Raw genomic sequence first — 20,122 nt, 5'->3', positions numbered from 1 at the left:
CTACCCCACCCACGCTGCTCCTTCTGCTCTTGCCCTGTCTCCTTCCCGAAGCCCAGCCCCACTTCAACTCCATTTCACCAGCCCCAACCCAGGGACCCGAGGAACCTCCAAGCACTCTCTTCCCTGGTCCCGATGTGGCTCCAGTCATTGCCTACCACCACCAGCATTCCAGATCCTCCCCACCCTCTGCCATTTATTTATGTATTTATTTGCCTCTTGATCCAATCTCCCAGGTTTGCCCACACACGTCTATCTTTCTTTCATTGACCAAATTCTCTCCATTTTTCCAACAAGGAGTTTTCACCCAACCCGTGAGCCAGGCTCTATTCCTATCCTGTGCTATAAAGGACAAAGGAGGCTAATGTCAGGGGGGCCAGAGTACCCAGTAAGATCTCATTCTGGAGCACCCTTTCCCTCCTGGGCTGCATCAGAACCGGGGTGCTGACAGCACAGTCGCCCCCCTGCATAGTGAGCTCTGTGAGGGCAGGGCTGGGGTGTGGTCCAGGAGGGAGGATAGCAGCATGGGTTCCTAGCTCATCTACTTCCTGGTTGTGTGACCTGAGACGAGCACCCTCTCTCCCTGAGCCTGTTTCCCCATCTCTAAAATGGGCTGCACTCAACGATTTGGCACAAAGCCTGGCACATGGTAGCTGCTCAGTAATTGGCTATGGGAAGTCAGTGAGGAAATGCTGAGGCCAGTCTGTGCCCCAGTGTCCAGCTAGCCCCATTCTCGCCCGCCTGCCAGTCACCTGTATGCACGCAGGACGTGCAGCTGCCCGCCAGCCTCCCTGCTGCCCCTGTCCATCCGCAAGAGTTTGATGCCCGTGTGAGACACAGCTAGGATCTGCACACCAGTGCCCACGCTGCCCTGGGGGTGGGGATAAGGGCATGTGAGGGTCTTCTAGCCTCATCCCCAAAGTCCCTAAGTGGGATGGGGGGTCTGGCAGGGGCTCAAACCGTGGCAGGGAAGAGGCGGGAGAAGTAGACTTCCCAGCTGTCACGTGCAGTGCTGACCACGGCCCGCTTCACACTCTCCGTCACCAAGGGCCTCTGTGTGTCCAGCTGGTTCTGGGCTAAGGGGATACCAGGTCTGGTCAGGACCCTCTCCTCCCTCCCCTGCTGGCCCACATTGCAGGGAGGGAGACTGACACTCAGCAAGAAAGTATGGGACCATTGTATTCTCAGTGTCCAGACTGGGAAAGTGATATCCAGAGACAGAAGGGATGGCTGGGACCACCCAGCCTGTTAGGCAGAGCTGACCTCAAAGTTGTCACCTGGCCATGGGAGAGACCATCAGCAGAACAAGGAAGTGTCTGGGAGGCAAGTAGGGCTGGGCTTATCCCTTCCCTTCCCTGCCCTCCCACTGTGGTACCAAATAGGGCTTTCATCTTGAGCCTCTCATCCTCAGAGATGCGCAGGCAGGCCTTGGAGAGGGTGTCATGCAGGATCTGTGGGAATGAGTTATGATGCAGGCAGCCCGTGGGACTTCCCCAGCTGAGAGCCCAGGCCGGACTGTTCAGGAACCAGTGGGAGTGTGTGTGTGTGTGTGTGTGTGTGTGTGTGTGTGTGTGTGTGTGTGTGTGTGTGTGTAGTGGAGGGGGAGTCCCCATTTGCGCAGCAGCGGGGTCATCTCGGTAAACAGATCCCACTTACAAGGACCCTCTCCTTTCTCTTCATCTCTGCAAGCCATACCGCCCATCCCAGATTAGTTTCCTAATTTATGCAGTGGCTTTTGGGTTTGCCCTCTGGGCCCTGTCTAGCTTAGACAAACTGTGAATCCAATTAGATGGGATTGTGGGCTCCTTGACCCTGTCCATGGGGGTGGGGGATACACTAAAACAGTTTCCTATCCTCACCATGGTCAAGGACCCAATGCCAAGAGTGCAGAAGCAGAATGTGCAGACTGCCAGTCTGTGTGCCCATTGCCCTGTGGAGTATACCAAGGCAGAAAGGGAAGAGAGGACCTTACCTGCCTGAACAAGAGGTCTAGTTGCACAGGGTGGCTGTAGCTGTCTTTAGGGTAAAACACCTGTGGGGCGGGGCTTCAATGAGGACCCTGAAGGCCTCCTTACCTTGCTTCACACCCCACCCCACCCCCTAGGTTCAGCCCCGCTGTATACCAGCGGCTGGTCCCCTTGCTCAGCTCAGACCCAGTTCTCCTGGCTCCACCCCCCCCATCCCATCCAGGTGGGCCACTCTGCCCCCATTCAGCCCCTCCCCTGGCTCCAGGCACCTCTTTGCGCAGGAAGATTCGCCACGGGGCATCCTGGTAGCCGTAGAAGTTAGGGTTCAGGAGGCGGTGTAGCCGTGTCTGCACTGGTTCCTCGGGAGGTTCCAGTGACCTGGAAGGCTGCACTGGGGAGCAGTGCAGAGAGTTGGAGCAGCATGAGTTGGGGGAGGCAGGGCAGGTCAAGAATTTGACTCGGGGTGACCTCATATTGGGGAAGGGGCTGGGGCAGACTGGTCTCCCACACCCTTGGTCGTAGACACATCTGATCATGCATGTGCACGAAGGCTTACACAGTCCAACCCTTCGTTAGACACATACAGAGAGCTCCTAGTGTATGCAGGCTAATTCTAGGGGCAGGGGATGCCACTGTGAACAGGATAGACGAGGCACCTGCCGTGAGTTCAAATTCTCCTGGCAGGTTTGGGTGGAACAGATTATTAAAAAATGACAAAGCTCTTAGTGCTAGGAGCTGTGGGATGGAAATAAAACTGGATAATTTAGGAAAGAGTCTGTAAGAGTCCTTCAGTTTGGGCGGTCTGGCAGACCTCTCTGAGGAGGTGACATTTGAGATCTGAATGATAAGAAGGAGCCAGGCATGCAAAGATCAGGCTTGGTGTGCTCCAGGAACACTGAGGAACAGAGTGTGCCAAGGGGAGAATGAGAGGGGACAAGGTTGGGGAGGTGGGCAGATCATGCAGGGTCTCACAGGCTACACGGAGGAGTATGGAGTTGATCCTAGGAGCCATTGGAGCGTTTCTGAGAGGGATATAATGGGAGCTTATTTATATCTCTTAAAATCACTGTGGCTGCCACGAGGCAAAGGATGTAGAGATTAGGCCTCCGACTGTGATGTCAGGGGGCCTGGATTGAGATCTCTGGTCTGACACTTTTGAGCTGTGTGATCTTGAGTAAGTCATTTCACCTCTCTGTGCCTCTGTTTCCCCATCTGTAACATCTACTGGTACAAATGGTACTGTGTCAGAAGGTTTCAATGAGGCCAGGGTGGGCCTGACCTGAAATCAGTGTTATTTAAGTGCTGATGTCTACACAGTAGGTTCACAAAGGCTCAGGACATGGACACATATACCACGGACACGCAGACCGAGACTCGCCTGTGCTCACAGAGACGGACTCATACACTTGGACACCTGCTCTCTTGCCCCGTCCTCCCTCTGTCCTGGCCCCTCACCTGGAGTGGGCCCTGCGGATGGCCTTGGTGCACTGGTCACTGGCTTCACCATGGCCACAGCCTCTCTGGGTACCTGTCCCCACCCCAAAGAGAGTGTTCAGTGGGCAACAAGTGGGCCCCATTGATGAGGGCAGCAGCAGGGCCACGGCTTATACGGGCAGCTGATTTCTGAGGCTCCCCTGGAGGACCCACCTTTTCTTCCCTTCTGCTGGGGCCCGGCCCAACCCTACCCCTTACCTGGGTACCAGGTGCTGCCACTGTCTGGTTCATCTGTCCCTTCAGGATCATCAGGGCCTCCTCGTGGGGGTCTGGCCGCTTCACAAACACCCTCCCGCCGTCCCTCCTGGTGGGTTGGACAATGAATCTCCTCTTCCCAGCCACAAATTCCTACAATAGGGAACCTCTTCCTCCACCCCCCATCATTATAAATGAGAACTCAGAGAGGATCAGAGACTGGCCTGAGGTGACACAGCACAGCCTAACAAGCAGTCTGGGCCTCCCTCTGCCTGGGGGGCTCATGTGGGCCATCTGCATAAATAGACTCACTCCCTAAATGTTGCTGAGCACTCAGACACAGTGAGGAGGCCACCTGTCTGGAGGACTGGCGTGGGAGCAGAGCTGACCTGAGGGCCTCAGGCCGGCCTCCCCCAGGGGCTTGCTGGTACTGCCTAACGATGGTCTTGATCTGCTGCGTGGGCTGCGGGAAGTGTTCCGAGTTGAGTGTCGAGTACCGGACCCGCTCTGGGCAGGGCGAAGCTGTAGGCAAGGGGTGAGGGTGGGGGACAGGGTGAGGCCACACTCCCAGTCCTGTACTGGGAAGCCCCCCTCAGCTGGGATACGACACTCACTGATTTCTGGAGAAGCCCGGTCCTGAGCTAGAATGGGGGCAGCCACGGGCTTGGTGGGGGACCTGGGGGCCTTGGCCAGAGGGGCTGGGGTCAAGGGTTTTGGAGTAGAGCGCAGGAGCACAGGCTTGGCTGGGGGTCCAGTGCCTACGAACTTCGGCCGTGCCTCTGATGCTAGCGGTTTCTGCGGAGAGCAGGGTGTGAGGTGGGCTTCTTGGGACATACCAGCTTGCTTTCAGGGACCCCATGTCTGCCCAGGATGGGCTGTGGAGTCCTGACTCAGAGAGGTGCAGTGATGCTCTGGGGTAGCACAGCACTCACCTGGGCAGGGCAGGCTCACCTCTGGGGGCAGGGGCCTTGGGGCGGGACTCAAGGGATGATGCTGGAGCGCCATGGCCTGCAGGGTCATCTCCCTGGCCTGGGGAGAGGCTTAGTGGTGACCAGGCAGGCTCATGCTCAGGGCCCTCCCCTGTAGCCCGTCTGGCACTCACCAGGAGCACAGCCTGTTTGTGGATGAAGGCTTGTTGCAGAGCCAACGTGGAGGTGTCCAGGCCTGGGACTGGGGAGAGCCGGGTCACAGGGCATGAATCCCCAGGTGCAGAAGCTGAGGGTAATAGGAATTCCCTACCATGTCCCCCCCAGTCATCTCACCCCTGCCATGCTCAGAGCTGCCTCCATTCTAGCACGTGAAAGACCCTAGAGAACCAGAGGCAACCCCAGCTTTGCCCAACCCTGAAACCAACCTGGGGGCAGGCACTGACTTGGCTTTGGCTCTGGAGGTCTCCTGGGGGTGTCTTCGGTGCTGCTACTGCCACCTCCACCAGGCTGGCCTCCTCCTTTCATGCGGTAGGCAATGGCTGTTGGCTTCTCCAGGTCCTGGGAGCAGTGGTGGCTCAAGTGACCGCCTCAGTGCTGTCCTCCCGAGGTTCCAAGGCAACGGGCACCTGACACCAGCCACCTCCTCCATTCCACGGGCCTCCCACCCGCCAAGTGTCTGCTGTATACCCAGGCTCTGCCCACGTGCATTCCAGTCGGTTCTCCTACAATCTTGCGAGCTCTCAACTCACCCCCTCCCTTCACAGAGGAGTAAACTGAGGCTCAAAGAGGGGCTATGCCCTGCTCAGGGCTGCACATCGTGCCATGGAGGGGCTCCTGGGAGTTCCCAGAGTGAGCAAGGGTGCCTTGCTGGCTCCCAAAGGAGGTGGGCCTCTAGCTGGGGATCCTTCTAGAGTCAGCTAGTTGCACCTCTAGCTGTAAGGACACCCTTATCCTTTGCCCTGTACCCAGCAGAGACCCAGATGAGTCATGCCACCCCATGGCCCTGGTGTGTATGTGCTGTGCCTGCTGTCTGCAAACACCCCACCCATCCCTACCGTGTCCCCGTAGGACAACACAGGGTCGAAGAGGCTGTCCAGGAAGCAGTCCAGACCCTTGTGAGGTACAGTGGGCTCTCCAAGGCTGTCCAAGTCTGGCGGGACACACAAATGTCAACTTCTGTTCTCCTGCTGATCACCTCCCATAGCCCCCAGGCTCCCTCCCCACAAGAGACAGCAGCCACTGCTGTTTGACCTTGGTGGGTCGCTGTCCTTCTCTGGGCCTCAGTCTCCCCATTTGTACCGTCCTCATTGTGGCTGCAGTACCCATTAGAGTCAGCTACTTTGGGCACGTGCCCATGCGGCTGGGGCCTCACAGGTGCATCCTCATCTGAGTCCCAGCTGTTCCCAAACACCCTGTGGGGGAGGGGAACATAAAGCAACTGACCCCCAGAGAGACCCACAGCCCTCCCAAACCACTTCCCCACTCTCCTCTGTACCCCGGAATTGAGTGACTCTCTTCCTTTAAAGGCAGGACCTTTTGGTGAGCCCCACCTCCTTGAGAACCTTGAGGCTTAAGTTTAGAACTCAGCCTCTCCCAGCAGCTGGGAGAGGGAGCCTTGTGCTGGGAGAGGCCATCTGTTTGAGGGGGCCCAGGTAGCCACCTACGCTCTTGGGCCTCCCCTGCTGGACATGGGCCCTTCTGCACCCACAATGAAGTAGGACTTCTGTCGTGGGAAGTCCCTGAGCAGCTCTAGGTCTGACACCAGGTCCAGCACGTAGTCGTGGCCTGCCAGCTCTGCCCACTGGACCCCATTCTTCATGGCCACTGTCCAGCCTCGCCAGCCGTCCGCCAGCCCCCTGGTGACAGCATGTGAAGAAACAGAAATGAGGGATGGAGCCAAGAGGTACTGCTTAGGAAGACCCCTGGGATGAGCCAGACCCCAAGCATGACCAGAGTGGACCCTGTAGGGCTCTTCAGGGGATCTGACCTCTTCCCCTCCCTCACTCCTTCCCATGGGCACAAGGGTATGCTGGGCAGGGCATTCCAGGAGCCAACCTGTGCCTCAGAATGTCTCCAGCCACCTCTTCCCCCGTGCTCCAGGAGTGCACTGGGCAGGAGAACTGGTCACCTAGGACGGCAGTAGGTGCTTGGGCTCAGTTTGGAGCATCTGCAGTTGGACCGGTCCTGCTGCTTCCCCACCTGCTTCCCCACCTGCTTCCTGCACTTAGGCCTCCCATTTGCATCCAGGACCCTGGGTCTGCCCTCCCCTCTTCTCTCCCCTCCCCCATCTTCTCTCCCCTCCCCCAATCCAGGTCCAGCCCACACCCACACAAAGACCTCTTTCCAGGGCTACAGCCAGCAGGCCCCTCCCCAGCTCTAGAACCACCCCTGGCTTCTTCTGACCCCTGGGCATGCTGGGGCTTGCTTACTCCAGCTGCCCCTCTACGCCACCATGAGGGAGGGAGAGAGAAAAGGCAGTACACAGTGGGAGGGGGCAGCTCACCATTGAAGCAGCCCACATCCAGCACCATGCCAGCCCTCTCCAGGGTTGCTATCCACTCGAGCTGGGTTGGAGGGAAGGTGCGGGCAGCCCCAGGGCCCTGCTGTTGGGCCCGGCTCATGGCCTGCATGAGGCGGTGTTGACACACAGCCTGGAAGCCATTCCGCCCATAATCAGACACAAACCTAATGGGGAGGAGGTGCCAGGATGAAGAGACCAGCTCGGGGTGGGGGAAGATTCTGAGGCTCCTTTAGGGGAGGCCCAGGCCAGCCCAGAGCTTTAAGGGAGGCTGAAAAAGCCCCAGGATAGCTTAGAGTTCTGAGGTGAGGCTACAAAGATCTCAGGTTAGCCTAGAGCTCCAGGACTACCCTGAACTGTTCCCAAGCTGGCCCAGAAGTACTCCAAGCCAGCACGAAGCTCCAAGGATAGGCCAAAGAGGCTCTAGGGTGGCCCACCTAAGCTTGTCAGAGCATAATGTCACTGGCAGTGTGGGGTCTGCAGCACAGTGTGAACAAGAGCCTGGACTCTGGAAGACTCTGCCCCCTATTCTTTTAGCAAGCAACCCTGAGTGGTTCTGTGCCCTCTCTGAGCCTGCTGCCAAGTTCTTACCTATATAAGACGTGGCTGTGAGGGTTCAACTTGACCCAGGACCAGTGAGCCGGATCCCTGCCAGTGGCAGGCACTCTCGTGCCTGGCTCCCTGTCCCCCTCCCAACTGCTGGGGGCCTGGTCAGTAGCAGCAGTGGAACAGGCCCATGGTGGCTACCAGATCCCTAGAGCTGTGCCCACTGGAAGCCCTGGATGGCAGGCAGCCTGACCATACTGCCACAGATTCACAGGACTGGGAGTGAGCTGCCCACCTACTGCATACAGCCTGGATGAAGCTCTGCACACTCTGGGGCTCACAGGCACCCTATGAGGTGGGTCCTGTTACCATCCCTAGTTTATAGGTAAGGAAAGAGGTACAGACAGGGGCAGTGACTTGCCCAGGCCATACAACAGGTAATTGTCACAGTGAGGATTCGCACCAAGGGCCTGCTTGAGCTCTTTTCCGTACAAATCATCCTTATCACCCAGCAGAGGGACATCACCATCGTCCTCAGGATGCTGATGATGGCTGTCCTCACATAGCACTGACCACAGGTCCATCTCTGTTCTAAGCACTTCATGTGTGTTTACACATTTCATCCTCACACAGCCTATAAAGTAGGCACTCTTAGTATTTTCATTTTACTGAGGAAACTGAGGCTCAGCAAGGTTAAGTAACTTGCCCAAGGTCACACAGCTCCAATGTGGTGGAGCTGGGACTTGAACAGACGTTAGAGTCTATACTCCTAACCACCCCGCTATACCCCCATGATGTGAGAGGTCAATGCCTCGATTTCAAACTCCCCACACTCTGGTCTTGCCGCCCGCAGAGCTCTGGAAGTCCTGTATCCAGTCTCACCTGACTCCTAACCCCTGCAATGAGCCCAGTGGAGTCAGGGTACAGCCCCTGGGTCACTTCCGTGCCTGAGCTTCTGCTCAGAGACCTCACTCCTGGCCTGACCTTTAACATTGCACCCTGGGCCTGCGCCAGTGTCACCGTCCTCACCCCAGTCCCGCCCGGCTCCACTCACTTGAGCAGGTACTTGTTGAGGCGTGATGAAGGTAAAAAGGCACTGAGGCAGGCGGCCAGCAAGAGCCAGCCCCGCTCGGCATTGTGGGCACTGGGGTTGCGCCACACCTGGTTGGCCAGCTGTGCGAGAATCTCATCCCGCAGCTCGGGCACTGCCAGCCCTTTCTGCACAATGTAGTTCCCGAAGACGTTCTCCTGGGCACCATGCAGGTGGGGGTCACCCATGAAACGCAGAATCTGGGCCACAAACAGACTCTCCTGAGCCTCTCGAAGAGTTGTTCTTGCCAGGTCCCCACCCCCAACTTGCATCCCTCTCATGTCCTTCCATGTGTCCTCCTTCCCATATAAAAGTCCCCCCACATTACAATATAATAGCTGTATCCTACGCCAAATGAGCAGGCAGTTCACCCGAACCATGACAAAGGTCAAGATCCAATGTACATGTTTCTTCTCTTCTACTCATGAGCCTTCTATAGCTCCCATACGGCCTCAGCCCCACTCGGCATCCCTGGCTTCCAGCAGGCCCCTCACCTCCTGCTCCATTCAGGCCCCAGAGGAGCCACATATCCAACCATATCCCTCCCACGGAAGCACATTCCTTGGCTCCCTAAGGATCTTGGGATGAAATCTGAGTTCCCAATCTGTCAATCAAGGACTCGTGACCCCTCTTGCCTTTGCTCTCTTGATTCTCTGTTCTAACCACATCAATTTCCTTTTCTCTTTGTGCCTTCTCCACTTGCCCTGGCTGGGAGATTCTGACTCCTCCTTCTACTCTAGCTCAAATGCCCCCTCCTCCAGGAAGCTCTCTCAGACTTCCCAGGGCTGGATTAGGGGCCCTGTCTGGACTACCCAGTCTCTGTGCCCTCCTCTGTCCATATTGGTGGTCACTAATCAGGTGTGCTCTGCTTCCTCCAAGAAGCCCTCAAGGGGAGGACCTGGGTCTATTCTTGGTGTCCCTGGAAACCTCCAGAGAGGGAGCCTTATTGCCAGGGAGAAGGCTGTGAGAAGAAAATCCCATAATTCCCAGACTCTAGTCCAGAAAGGAGGCCAGACCCCATCCCCCCACTCCCCCCAACAGAAGTCTTTTTTTCCAAGGAAGAGGCCTTGGCTTATGGCTTTGGCTGGTGGAGGGTTCAGGAGGGCAGGATGAAGGGCCTCATGGCCTGACTTTAGGGGTGGGGGCCACAAATTCCAAGGCGGTCCGGACAGCCCATACCAGCTTGAAGATGTTCACGGCTTCTGTGTGGTACTCCACAGGCAGCCGAGTGAGGGGCATCCTCAGGGGTACTGTCAGCATCCCGAAGGCAGGTTCCTGGGGGGCACAGGGCAGATGCGTGGGGACAGAGCTGGGACTGACAGGCACATCTGGGCCCACTGCTCTGTCCCAGCTGGGGGCACAAGAGCCTAGGAGGCTAGGACTCCTGTCCCCAATGTGTAGATGGGGAAACTTAGGCTTGGAGAGGGGCAGACACTGGCTTTCAGTGAGTTGGTGGTAGAGACAGTCTGAGCCCCAGTTCAGGCCCTTTCTGGAGGGCAGGAAATTAAAGCAGGGATGACCAGCTGTGGCTCCACTTATTGTGAAATTTCTGAAATATTTCCAGACTGGTTGGCAAACAGCTACTTCATGAGCCCCCAAGGGACCTCCACTGCTATGCAGGCCCCCTGTGGAGCCACCAGATTCCTTATAATCCAGCAACTAAAGGGCTCATGCCAGATCCCACAGGGTACAGCCAGGAGCCTGCCCCAAGCTAAGGACAGTATCAATTTTATTGGTCAGTGCCCATTGGCCAGGGCCACTTGGGCCTATACCAGCCCTTACCTTGAAGTGGCACCGGACAAACTTAGCCATGGGGTAGTTGTTGATATCCAGGGGCAATGTGACACGGGGCTCAGCCTGGAGCCGGGGAGTCCGCACGGGGGCGACCTGGTGCACCTGGGCTGGCCTGAGACCTGTGGAGAGAGGAGGGCATGAGATGCCTGGTTCCCTTGCCCTCTCATGCCCACCCCACTGCCCAGTGGTGACATACCTGCCACTGCTTGCAAGAGCCCAGCCAGCTCTGCTGGTACCTCCAGGTGTCCCACAGCCACCACTTCCCGCTTGCTCAGCTCCTGGAGGGACAGTTCATGGTGAGGAGACAGGCTTGCCACAACCCCCACCTGCCGGCCTCCCTTCCTGTCCCCTGCTTCCACCCACACCCCCGCACCCACCTCCTGCTCCCGAAGCCGCACCTCCTCCACCCGGAGCCTCCGCTCTGCCCTCAGCTGCAGGAGAGCAGATGGTCAAGGCGGAGAATGGCAGGCAGAGGCAATGGCAGGCCGCAGGCCGGGGGCAGGCCAAGCCAGCTCACACAAGGCGGCCAGCACAAGAAACAAAGGGGTCAGTTTGCCTGAGGTCTGGAGATGACTGCTCTACCTCACAGATGGAGGGAGGGAGAGGTGTGGCCAGAGAAACAGGGAGGGGAAGGGAGACAGACAGAGCAAGAGAGAGAGAGGTCGATGTAGAGGGCAGAGGGAGTAACACTTTGGGAAAAAGGAGAAAGGCACAGGATGACTTCTGGGAAGTAGCTGAGAGACAATGTAATGGAACCCTCTCCTGTTGCTCCACAAAACCTTCAGTAAAAGCCACACAGTTTGCCGATACTTTGGGGATTACATTTGTCTTGCTGGTGTTGGTTTACATGACAATAGGCCAAAACTGGTGAAGGTTAAGAGCAAAACCATATCCAGTGCTGGTTCAGTCGCCAAATTCTAATCGTACCCAATTACTGAAGCCCCAGTGTGAACCCAGCACCAGGCCAAATCCTTCATGTGCAACATTCACTTAAACCCTCTCCAATCCAATCCCAAGGGGGAGATGGGGAAGCAGGGCGAGAGACCGGCTGAGGTCACACAGCTAGTGAGCGGCAGAGCGGGGATTAGAACCCAAGACAGTCTCCTTCTACGAGCTAAGTGCCTCTTCCCCATCCCTGCTGCTCCCTGGACCCAGATGGGCAGGCCTGGCTCCTGGGAGAGGGCGAGGGGGACGCCTGTACCTTGAGGTGACGCCGATGGCTCATGTACGTGTGCACCAGGGACCGGAACTTCACCATCCTCCTCCTCATCTGCTGATACCGTTGCCTGGGGGTGGAGGGGAAAGGAGCATCTTGGAAGGGGAGCTTAGGGGTTGGGATCATGGGTGAACAAGGGTCAGAGACGCCCATGCCAGCTTGGCCTGGGTGCCAGTGCCCACACTTTACTCTGGGATCCTTTGCCACAAATGGAAACTGGAGCTCAGAGGAGGGCAAGGACTTAGCTAAAGTCACACAGCAAATTAAGTGGCAGGGCCTGGATTAAACAGCCTGGACCATGTATTTCCCATCAGGTTGGAGTCCCAGGGTCCCTGAGATGCAGGGTGGGGTCCCCTTTGACTGGATGAATTCCCATCCACCAGTCACAAGGGACAGGGTGGGACAGAAGGACATGCAGAAGCAGAGACACAGAGAATCTGATCATCCTTTCTGCAGAGGCCCCTACTCTCAGCTTTCCTGCCTCCAGGAACAGGGAGCTTACTACCCAAGTTCAGGCATGGCCTCTCCCAAGCCTAGCTGTGGGGCTCCAGGGAGTTCTACCCTATCTGGGCTGCACCTGGTCAGGTAGCCTCGGGCCCGACTTTGCAGCAGGATGATCTTTCGACGCAAGGAGCGGAAACGCCGCTGGATGATGAAGCCACGGAGGCAGCGCTGCAGAGTGAGGGCCGCCAGATTGAGGACGTGCTCCCGCATGCTCTCCAGCAGCTGGTAGAGGTGTTCTTTAAGGAACAGCTGAGGACAGGAGGCAAGGACTGAGGGCGGTAAGGGCCAGGTGACTGGATGGGGGACCCTCCCTCTCCAGAGGCCCATGGAGACAGAACACAGGGCAGCCTCCTGGAGCCAGGTAAAGGATGGGCTGGGTTTGGAGAGATGGAAGAAAGGGGGAAGGTATGTTAGGCAGTGGGAATTGCCTGAGCAAAGGTCTGGAGGTGGAATTAGCAATCTACTTACCAAGCTCAACTGGATTGCCTCTAGGACAGTAATCTTTAGCCTGGGCATTTCTGACGCCACAGGCTCCAGTTCTGGGGCCCTTGAACTTGGGGCCTCTAGGGGCTGGGTGTGGGGTGGCACTCACCTTGCTGAGGCCAACGCAGTACATATTTGGCATGACTGTGCACAGGCGGCTCAGCACCGACACACACATGTCCCCACTGGCTGGCAGGTTGTGCTTGAGGTCCACTAGACAGCGGTACCTGCAGGAGTCCAAACTCAGCCTGGGGCTGTGGGACCTACCCCAGCTGCCCGCTGGATCACAGAGTCACCACCTCCATACCCCCCCCCTTCACCCCACCCCCCGCCGTCTCCAGGAGGCCCGAGTCCCAGCAGTGGCTCTACATAGTGTCTTCTAACCAGAAAAAGCCACTCCATCCTCAAGACTCTACTTCTTGGAGTCAGAAAATTGTAAAAATGGTTTCAGTAGAATAAGAAACCTTACTGTCATCTGCTGGAAACATCATAATAACTATTAAAGTTACTCCTCTTTAGAATCAACACATAATAAAACTATGAAAAAATGCAAAACAATAAATACATCTTCCATGTAACAGTTAGCATGTGGTAGTCTTGTGTAATGCACAACCTGAGCAACTGTACAGCAAGCCCTGTTCTGTCTGGGCTGTGTATTCCTGGGACCATGGTGGGCTGGGTAGGGGTCTGTGGAACTCAGGAACCATTCTGACTGAGGTACCTGTCGACAAACACCTGGAAAGGCAGCCGCACTGGGAAACCCTCCTTGCGGATCCGCACAGTCTCCAGCACCCCCGAATAGCGTAACTGTGCCATTACCACATCTGGCTCAAAGAGGCCTGGTTCCTGTGGGGAGGGCCCAATAGGGAGTCTGCACATGGGCCACCCATGGCAAAGGGCACTATCAATAGCAAACAGTCCCCATAGTGGGCTGGGCCCATGGAGGTCCAGAGAGGCAAAGCCACTTGCCCAAGGTCACACAGCATGGGGAAGAGCGTTTGGCTCTCCCAAGGACCTCAGCCACTACATACCTTTTTATGATTAGGCTTCAAGCAGCGCACAAACAAGGGGTTACACCTGGGCAGGTGGGAGGAGGCGGTGTGAGGCCGCAGAGAAGGAAGGTGGTTATCCCTGAGGGTCATAGGTGAGGCTACATCCCACCCACTTGCCATGCCCACCTCTCCATCTTTTCCACCAGATCTAGGAGCGACTGCTGGAACTTAGCTGCCACTGTGTGCGCCTTGTAGAGCCGGGTGACAGAGCTGCTCTTGCCCAAACGCTGAGTGGCAGCCTGCGGGGCATGGCTGGCGAAGAGGTGTGCCACCACCTGGACAGGGGTGGGTAGCAGAAGGCACCGAGAGCCAGAAACAGGAGAGAGAGAGAGAGAGAGAGAGAGAGAAGGAATCAAGTCTCTAGACCGAGGGACCAGAAAACTAACTGGCTGGACCCCCACCCTCTCTGTAAGACCACTGTCCTCCTGGCTTGCATATATTTCAAGTCAGGGTGCTCAGCACCTTCCAAGGGATCTGTCTTGTGGTAGAATGACTTTTTTCTTCAGTCTGGGGGACACAGGCACTGACTGTGTGCCTGGGCCCGACGTAGCCTATTACACACATGGTCCTGAACTCTGGCCATAATCTCAGTAAGAAGGTGCCCATTTTACAGAGGAGGAAATGGAGGTCCAGAGAGGGAGGTGGGTGAAATATGGGGGCAGGATGGGAGAACCACTCAGGGAGGGGATTAGCTGGGTAGGTGTGGCCTCTACGGGCCAGGGGAGAGACAGGGCAATCCACTGGGGCCAGCCAGGGGCGGGGCCAGGAATGGGGGAAACTACAGAGCAAGGCAAAGTTGGGTGGGTATGGGGTTAGGGTTGGGATGGAGCCAGGGACTGGCCGGGGCTAGGGCAAGCCAGAGGCAGGACCAGGCTAGGTAGGGTACCTCCCCATTTCTTGGACTGGGAGAGCAGCCTGAGGGTGGGCTGTGTGCTCTGGGGCAGGGCCAGAGCTGCAGGAGGTAAGGCCTGCTCACCCGCGTCCTGCTCCGAACGAATAGGTCCAGCACGTCCTGGCGCACCTGGTCGTGGTTCTTGTCCAAGAACTTGTGCACCTGGAAAGGGGGATGGTGGGGCAGCTTGGACTGGACCCCATCCCCACCCCATGCAGTCCAGGACAGGGTAGAAGGCTAACCCACCCCAGTGCACATCAGCCTATCTCCCCTCCTTTTCCCTTCCTTCCTACAGCCCTTGGGTGATCTTGGTCCTGCCCCTCCAGGCCTCTGTCTCCCTGTCTGTCCCAGGAGGGACTGGACCCTTCCCCCGCCATGATCCCCCATTATCCTCCCCACTTCCAGGAAAGGGGGCACTAGCCACCTTCACATGACTAGTCTGGCCCCATCTTCAGTGGAGGACACTATCCTGTGCCCATCATACAGATGAGGACAATGAGGCCCAGATGGGGAGGGGCTTAGAATCCTGGCCTGAGACAACTCCTGGGCATGAATGTGTCTGAGGTAACAGTGATGACAGTGACCACAGTGATATTACTACTGACAATAGTTACTCTTTATCAAGACCGCCGCAGCCCTAGACTTCTCACACTCACCCATGAGATGGGCACTATCATTATCCCCATTTTCCAGAACAGGAAACAGAGGCTCACAGAGGTAAAGCGATTTGTCCAAGGTTACACAGCTGAGGATCAGCAGGACCAGAGCTGCATCGGGTGGGAGTGTCTGGAGCCCATGTTGTGCTTCTATGCCTCCGACAGCCAAGAACTGTGGCACTGGAGGCCAGGAGGGCTGTCTTGGGTCTCACCTGGTAGGTGACTTTGCCTGCGTAGTGCTTGATGGTGAACTCGGGCAGTGGCATCTTGGGTTTGGAGTAGAGTGGGTTGGCGCCGTGGTGGTAATGGCACTTCTGCAGAAATGTGTGGTCTGTGGCCTGGGGACAGGGTGGGGTCAGTGGGTAGGCAGGGGGCCTGGGCACCGTTTCTGGCCTCATGGCAAATTCTCCAGCCCTGGCTGGTTCCCAGTGAGCACTGGGAAGGAGAACAAGTCACAGCTTCCCCTGGTTGCCCACTGCCCTGGGTGGGGAGGCCTAAGTGGACTCCTGCAGACAAGTGTGTCTAATTAGCTCTCAGCTGCCTCCCCTCCAGCCCAGCTGCCTTTGCACTTTCTTGTCCCACTGCCCAGAGCACCCATCCTACCCTTGTGTTTTCCAATCAGGATTTGTGGCCTAACCCCAAGGTCGCCTCCTCCAGGAAGTCTTCTATGACTTCCTAGACTGGTGTAGCTCCTCATCTGGACACCTGCAGCCCCCTATCCAACCTCAATCACCCCAGGTTGTGAATGGCATGTCCTGAAGCCCCATCCCCAGGCCAGAGCAGAGAGGGATACAGGACTCAGGCCTGATGAGGCCATGAGGCTCAGAGATGTGGAACAACCTAACCAGGCTCACACAGCACCGTGGCTCACCTGGGGAAAGCAACACTGGTCGTCGAGGATGCGCAGAATGCCATAGGGCTTCAGTGAGATGAGGTTGATGCAGGGCTGGTTGTCAGCGAAGGTGATTTCCCGCCAGTTGATCTGTTCGCGGATGTACTCCTCCTGCAGGCAGTAGATGCTCAGCCTCCTAGCCCTTGCTCAGGTCCCACCTACCCTGCCTCCCAGGCTGCATCCATCTGAAGGGACTTGGCCAGGGCCACCTCTGCTTGCACACCTCCAGGGAGCTCACTCCCTAGTAGGGCAACATAAACCATCTCTGGGCCCTGCTCCTCCCTCCACCTGGGACAGTCCTCACAGGGTGAGAGGGTGAGAAGGGTTCTCCAAGAGGGCTCTTCTCTGGGCTCAGCACCCCAGTACTTCCCACCCAGAACATAAGCCTTCACATGTGCTGGTCCCCATCTTACAATGCCTTTCCTTCCATTTGGTCTACTGACAACCTCTGATTTGCCCTGAAAGGACCAGCATATCCTATCTGTCATCAAAGAGGCCCATTGGCCAGTGAGCATGGGAATGGGAGTGCAAATGGAGGCCATGCACACCTGCTCCTCCTGGAAGATGATCTTGTTGAAAAGGTACTGGAGGTTCTCGTTCGCATAATTGATGCACAGCTGCTCGAAACTGTTGAAGCTCAGGTCCTGCCAGGCAGGTGGTGAGGCTGGGCCTGGTCCCTCCTTGGCAGCAGCCCATCTGCCCCCTCCCAAAGCCCTGCCCCCCAGCTCAGGTTCAGTGCCCTCCCTGCCTTCAATGGCCACAGCTTCAGGTCCCCTGCTCAGAACCCTCTATGACTCCTACCACACATGCCGAGAGCCTGACAGTCTAGGTCCCAATGAGAGGCAGCTTAGGTTTGGTTAAAGGCCCAGGCTCTGGAACCTTCTTCCAGGGTTCCAATCTTTCTAACTATATGACCTTGACTATATGACCTTTCTATACTATATGACCTTTCTAACTATATAACCCCTCTGGGCCTGTTTCCCCATCTGTAAAACAGGGATAATGACAATACCACCTCATAAGGTGGTCAGTATTAAGTAAATCAATAAACTAAGTACTTACAATAGTACCTGGCACATAATAGGTGCCATGTGAGTATTAGCTATCACTTTCATTATTATGAGCTTGCTTTGTCTCTCACCATTGCCCCCATCATGCACTCAACACAGTGGTGGCACCTTCCTCCCACCCCCGCAAATGACTTCCAGCTCCCCAGACACCATGGCCCACCACACCACTCAGCCTTGACATATGCTGTTCCCTCCACCTTTACTAGTTCTTAAGGAACTAGCTCAGGGACGTCTCCTCCCCTTCTAGGAAGGCCTCTTGATCCCCGCCCAGCTAAGGGCTTTCTCTCGGCTCCTCCAGCACCAGGCTGCCTCTGTCATGGCTCTGACCATATGTGTTTGTCAGTGTCTACCCCCATCCTCACCCAGTCCCTCCCAGAAACTCTCCCAGGGCAGGGCCCAGGTCTGGTCCTTTCCAGAGTCCCTCGTGTTGCCCAGCACAGGGTCTGGCACCCAGAGGCCTCAGGGAGTGCCTGTGGGTGAGTGAAGGAAATGGTAGAAGACAAGGGCGATAATAACAAGGGAGGGGGGCCCTGCATAGATAATGGTTGTGCTGTAGGCAGAGAGATGTGAGAGAGTTAAAGCTTTATGTCCCCCCCAACCCCCCACGAAACCCCACCTCAAAGCCATAGATGTCCAGGATGGCGATGGACAGCATGTCCTGATGTGGGGAGACCAGCGCGTTGACCCTGGTGATGAGCCAGCCGAACAACAGCGCATACAAGACCTTGGCGATGGCATCCCTGGAGAAGACGTGGTGTTGGGGTGGATGGGCACAGTGGGAGCTAGGCATCTGGAGGCTCAGGTGGTGGGGGTGGGGTGGGGAGGTGTGGGCTCACCTGGCATCCACGGCACTTTCCACTGTCAGGGGGGTGAAGATCTTCTCTTGCATTGTCTCCTGGTAAAGGACGTGGCCCCTGAGTGGCAGCAGGCTGGCCATCGCCTCCAGGAAGTCCCCAGACGATTGAGGTGTGTGTGTGTGTGTGTGTGTGTGTGTGTGTGTGTGTGTGTGTGTGTGTGTGTGTGTGTGTGTGTGTGTGTGTGTGTGTGTGTGTCAGGGGGTGGGGGATGGGGAAGGAGATGGTGTGACTGGTCTTAGGTACACAGTCGGCCAGGGGTGGAACATGACACCCTTGTCCCCCCTTCTGCCTGGCTATGCTGATCGGGGTGTGGCTGCTGGTCACATGGGGTGACAGAGGCATAAGCAGACATGACACAATGAGATGAGCCCTGGGAAGGGAGGAAGGGCCAGGGGTTGTCGGAAGCCTGAGGAGGTCAGGGACAACTCCCTGGAAGTGGGAATACCTATGTTGGGTCTTTAAGGAGCAGTATGAAAAGAGAAGAGCATTCCAGCCAGAGGAAACAGCCTATGCAAAGGCCTAGAGTAGGCGCTGAATGCCTTTGGGGTCTGAGGTTACCCTCCTCTGGGCCTGACTCAGAAGATGGAGGGATGGGGGAGGTGGAAGGGGGAAAGAGGCCCCCACAGGATGGAGCACAAAGCAGCTCTGTGCAGGCGCTGGCAGGGGGCTTTGAAAGAGCCCGGTGCCCAGACACTCACAGTGACTTTGAAGGTGATGGCCTTCTGCAGGCCCTCAGGGGAGATCTGCAGCAGCTCTGCCACAGCCTGGATCTCCCGGGCGCTCACCACCGAGGCTACCTCCTGCGCATCCGTCTATGCAAGACACCAACGGGAGTGTGAACTAGAGAAGCTGAGTTTAAAGTTCATATGAAAAACATAAACAAGCTAGAAGAGCCAGGAAAATTCTGAAACAGGGGTGCAGGCAGCTCTACGAGATGGTAAAACATGTTATAAAGGTACAATGATTAAAACAGTATGGTGAAAGACACATACCATGGAAATAGACTAATGAGGCACAATGGAAGTCTGGAATTAGACATAAATGTACATAGCAATTCAATACATGATAAATATGTATTTCTCAAGATAGAGGATTAGCATAATTGAGTAACTGCCTGGGAAAAAAGGAATTGGATCCCTACCTCACATCTTACTAGAATAAACTCCTGATGAACCAAAGCTTAAATGTTTAAAAAAAGACACGAAAATCATAAAAGGTCTTGAAAAATTATGGGAGAAGGCTGTCATAATTTTAGAAGGATAGGTCTCTCTAAAAAAATGACAAAAAGGCTAAAATTTATGCAAGAAAAGATTTATAAATGAAATGCCTGAAAATAATTTTAAAAGCCTGCATGGCCAAAACCAGAACCAAAACCAAACACCAAACAACCTGTAAAGTGAAAATATAACTGATAAACAGGAAACGTATTTGCAATTCATATCAGAGACAAAGGGCTGATTTCCTTAATGTTAAGGAGCTTTCATACATCAATAAAAACAACACAAACAACCCCAAAGTGGGTGGGGGAGAACTAACAATACGTGCATGGTGTAACCGGAAAGAAAATATAAATAGTTCTTTGGCCTCTGAAAAGGCGCCCTGGTCCTGCGGGTGCCAGGGCCCCACAGCAGGCGGTAGGTAGCGTTGTCTCACCTCATACTTCTCAAAGTAGACGTTGCCCAGGTGCAGGATGGAGGCCAGGATGCGGAAGATGCTGTCCTGGTCTTCTCCGCTGAAGCCCAGCACCTCCATGGCGGCCAGGAGCCGGCGAAAGTCGTCTGCATCACTCTTCCCTGAAATCTCACAATTCCCACCCTGGGCAACGGCAGGGCGAGGGGTCAGGGACCCTGGGTAAGGCCCGGAAGCCCTCAAGGTCCCTGCTCTGCCCCAACCCCACAGTGTGGCCCAAGCAGGTCACTCAGCTCCCATTCCATTCCCATAGGCCACGAGGTTTTCAGCAGATACTGTGG

The 20,122-nt window shown here is 56.1% G+C and overlaps 1 protein-coding gene across 1 annotated transcript in view; it reads right to left on the bottom strand.

The window, feature by feature from the left end:
- MYO15A (myosin XVA) overlaps window positions 1-20,122 on the bottom strand; it is a 54,614-nt gene that overhangs the window by 19,527 nt on the left and 14,965 nt on the right. Inside the window, exons 10-45 of the mRNA XM_019656633.1 lie at window positions 19,806-19,967; window positions 18,851-18,964; window positions 18,132-18,190; window positions 17,912-18,035; window positions 16,774-16,869; window positions 16,205-16,336; window positions 15,546-15,671; window positions 14,762-14,839; window positions 13,912-14,060; window positions 13,765-13,810; window positions 13,455-13,579; window positions 12,843-12,960; window positions 12,324-12,499; window positions 11,732-11,816; window positions 10,908-10,961; window positions 10,727-10,808; window positions 10,519-10,649; window positions 9,916-10,011; window positions 8,701-8,936; window positions 7,086-7,267; window positions 6,638-6,710; window positions 6,247-6,438; window positions 5,834-5,994; window positions 5,638-5,732; window positions 5,026-5,140; window positions 4,756-4,823; window positions 4,605-4,682; window positions 4,268-4,448; window positions 4,043-4,175; window positions 3,657-3,762; window positions 3,420-3,492; window positions 2,234-2,355; window positions 1,970-2,029; window positions 1,373-1,448; window positions 958-1,073; window positions 750-868 (exon numbers count right to left, since the gene is read on the bottom strand). Coding sequence (XP_019512178.1) covers window positions 750-868; window positions 958-1,073; window positions 1,373-1,448; window positions 1,970-2,029; window positions 2,234-2,355; window positions 3,420-3,492; window positions 3,657-3,762; window positions 4,043-4,175; window positions 4,268-4,448; window positions 4,605-4,682; window positions 4,756-4,823; window positions 5,026-5,140; window positions 5,638-5,732; window positions 5,834-5,994; window positions 6,247-6,438; window positions 6,638-6,710; window positions 7,086-7,267; window positions 8,701-8,936; window positions 9,916-10,011; window positions 10,519-10,649; window positions 10,727-10,808; window positions 10,908-10,961; window positions 11,732-11,816; window positions 12,324-12,499; window positions 12,843-12,960; window positions 13,455-13,579; window positions 13,765-13,810; window positions 13,912-14,060; window positions 14,762-14,839; window positions 15,546-15,671; window positions 16,205-16,336; window positions 16,774-16,869; window positions 17,912-18,035; window positions 18,132-18,190; window positions 18,851-18,964; window positions 19,806-19,967 — 4,139 coding nt within the window. The remainder of the gene's footprint in view (window positions 1-749; window positions 869-957; window positions 1,074-1,372; window positions 1,449-1,969; window positions 2,030-2,233; window positions 2,356-3,419; window positions 3,493-3,656; window positions 3,763-4,042; window positions 4,176-4,267; window positions 4,449-4,604; window positions 4,683-4,755; window positions 4,824-5,025; window positions 5,141-5,637; window positions 5,733-5,833; window positions 5,995-6,246; window positions 6,439-6,637; window positions 6,711-7,085; window positions 7,268-8,700; window positions 8,937-9,915; window positions 10,012-10,518; window positions 10,650-10,726; window positions 10,809-10,907; window positions 10,962-11,731; window positions 11,817-12,323; window positions 12,500-12,842; window positions 12,961-13,454; window positions 13,580-13,764; window positions 13,811-13,911; window positions 14,061-14,761; window positions 14,840-15,545; window positions 15,672-16,204; window positions 16,337-16,773; window positions 16,870-17,911; window positions 18,036-18,131; window positions 18,191-18,850; window positions 18,965-19,805; window positions 19,968-20,122) is intronic.

The sequence above is a fragment of the Hipposideros armiger genome, unplaced genomic scaffold (genome assembly GCF_001890085.2).
Source record: "Hipposideros armiger isolate ML-2016 unplaced genomic scaffold, ASM189008v1 scaffold_264, whole genome shotgun sequence".
NCBI classification, from domain to species: domain Eukaryota; kingdom Metazoa; phylum Chordata; class Mammalia; order Chiroptera; family Hipposideridae; genus Hipposideros; species Hipposideros armiger.
Note: the sequence above shows the minus strand (reverse complement) of the source record. Positions and strands in the feature narration are given on the sequence as shown.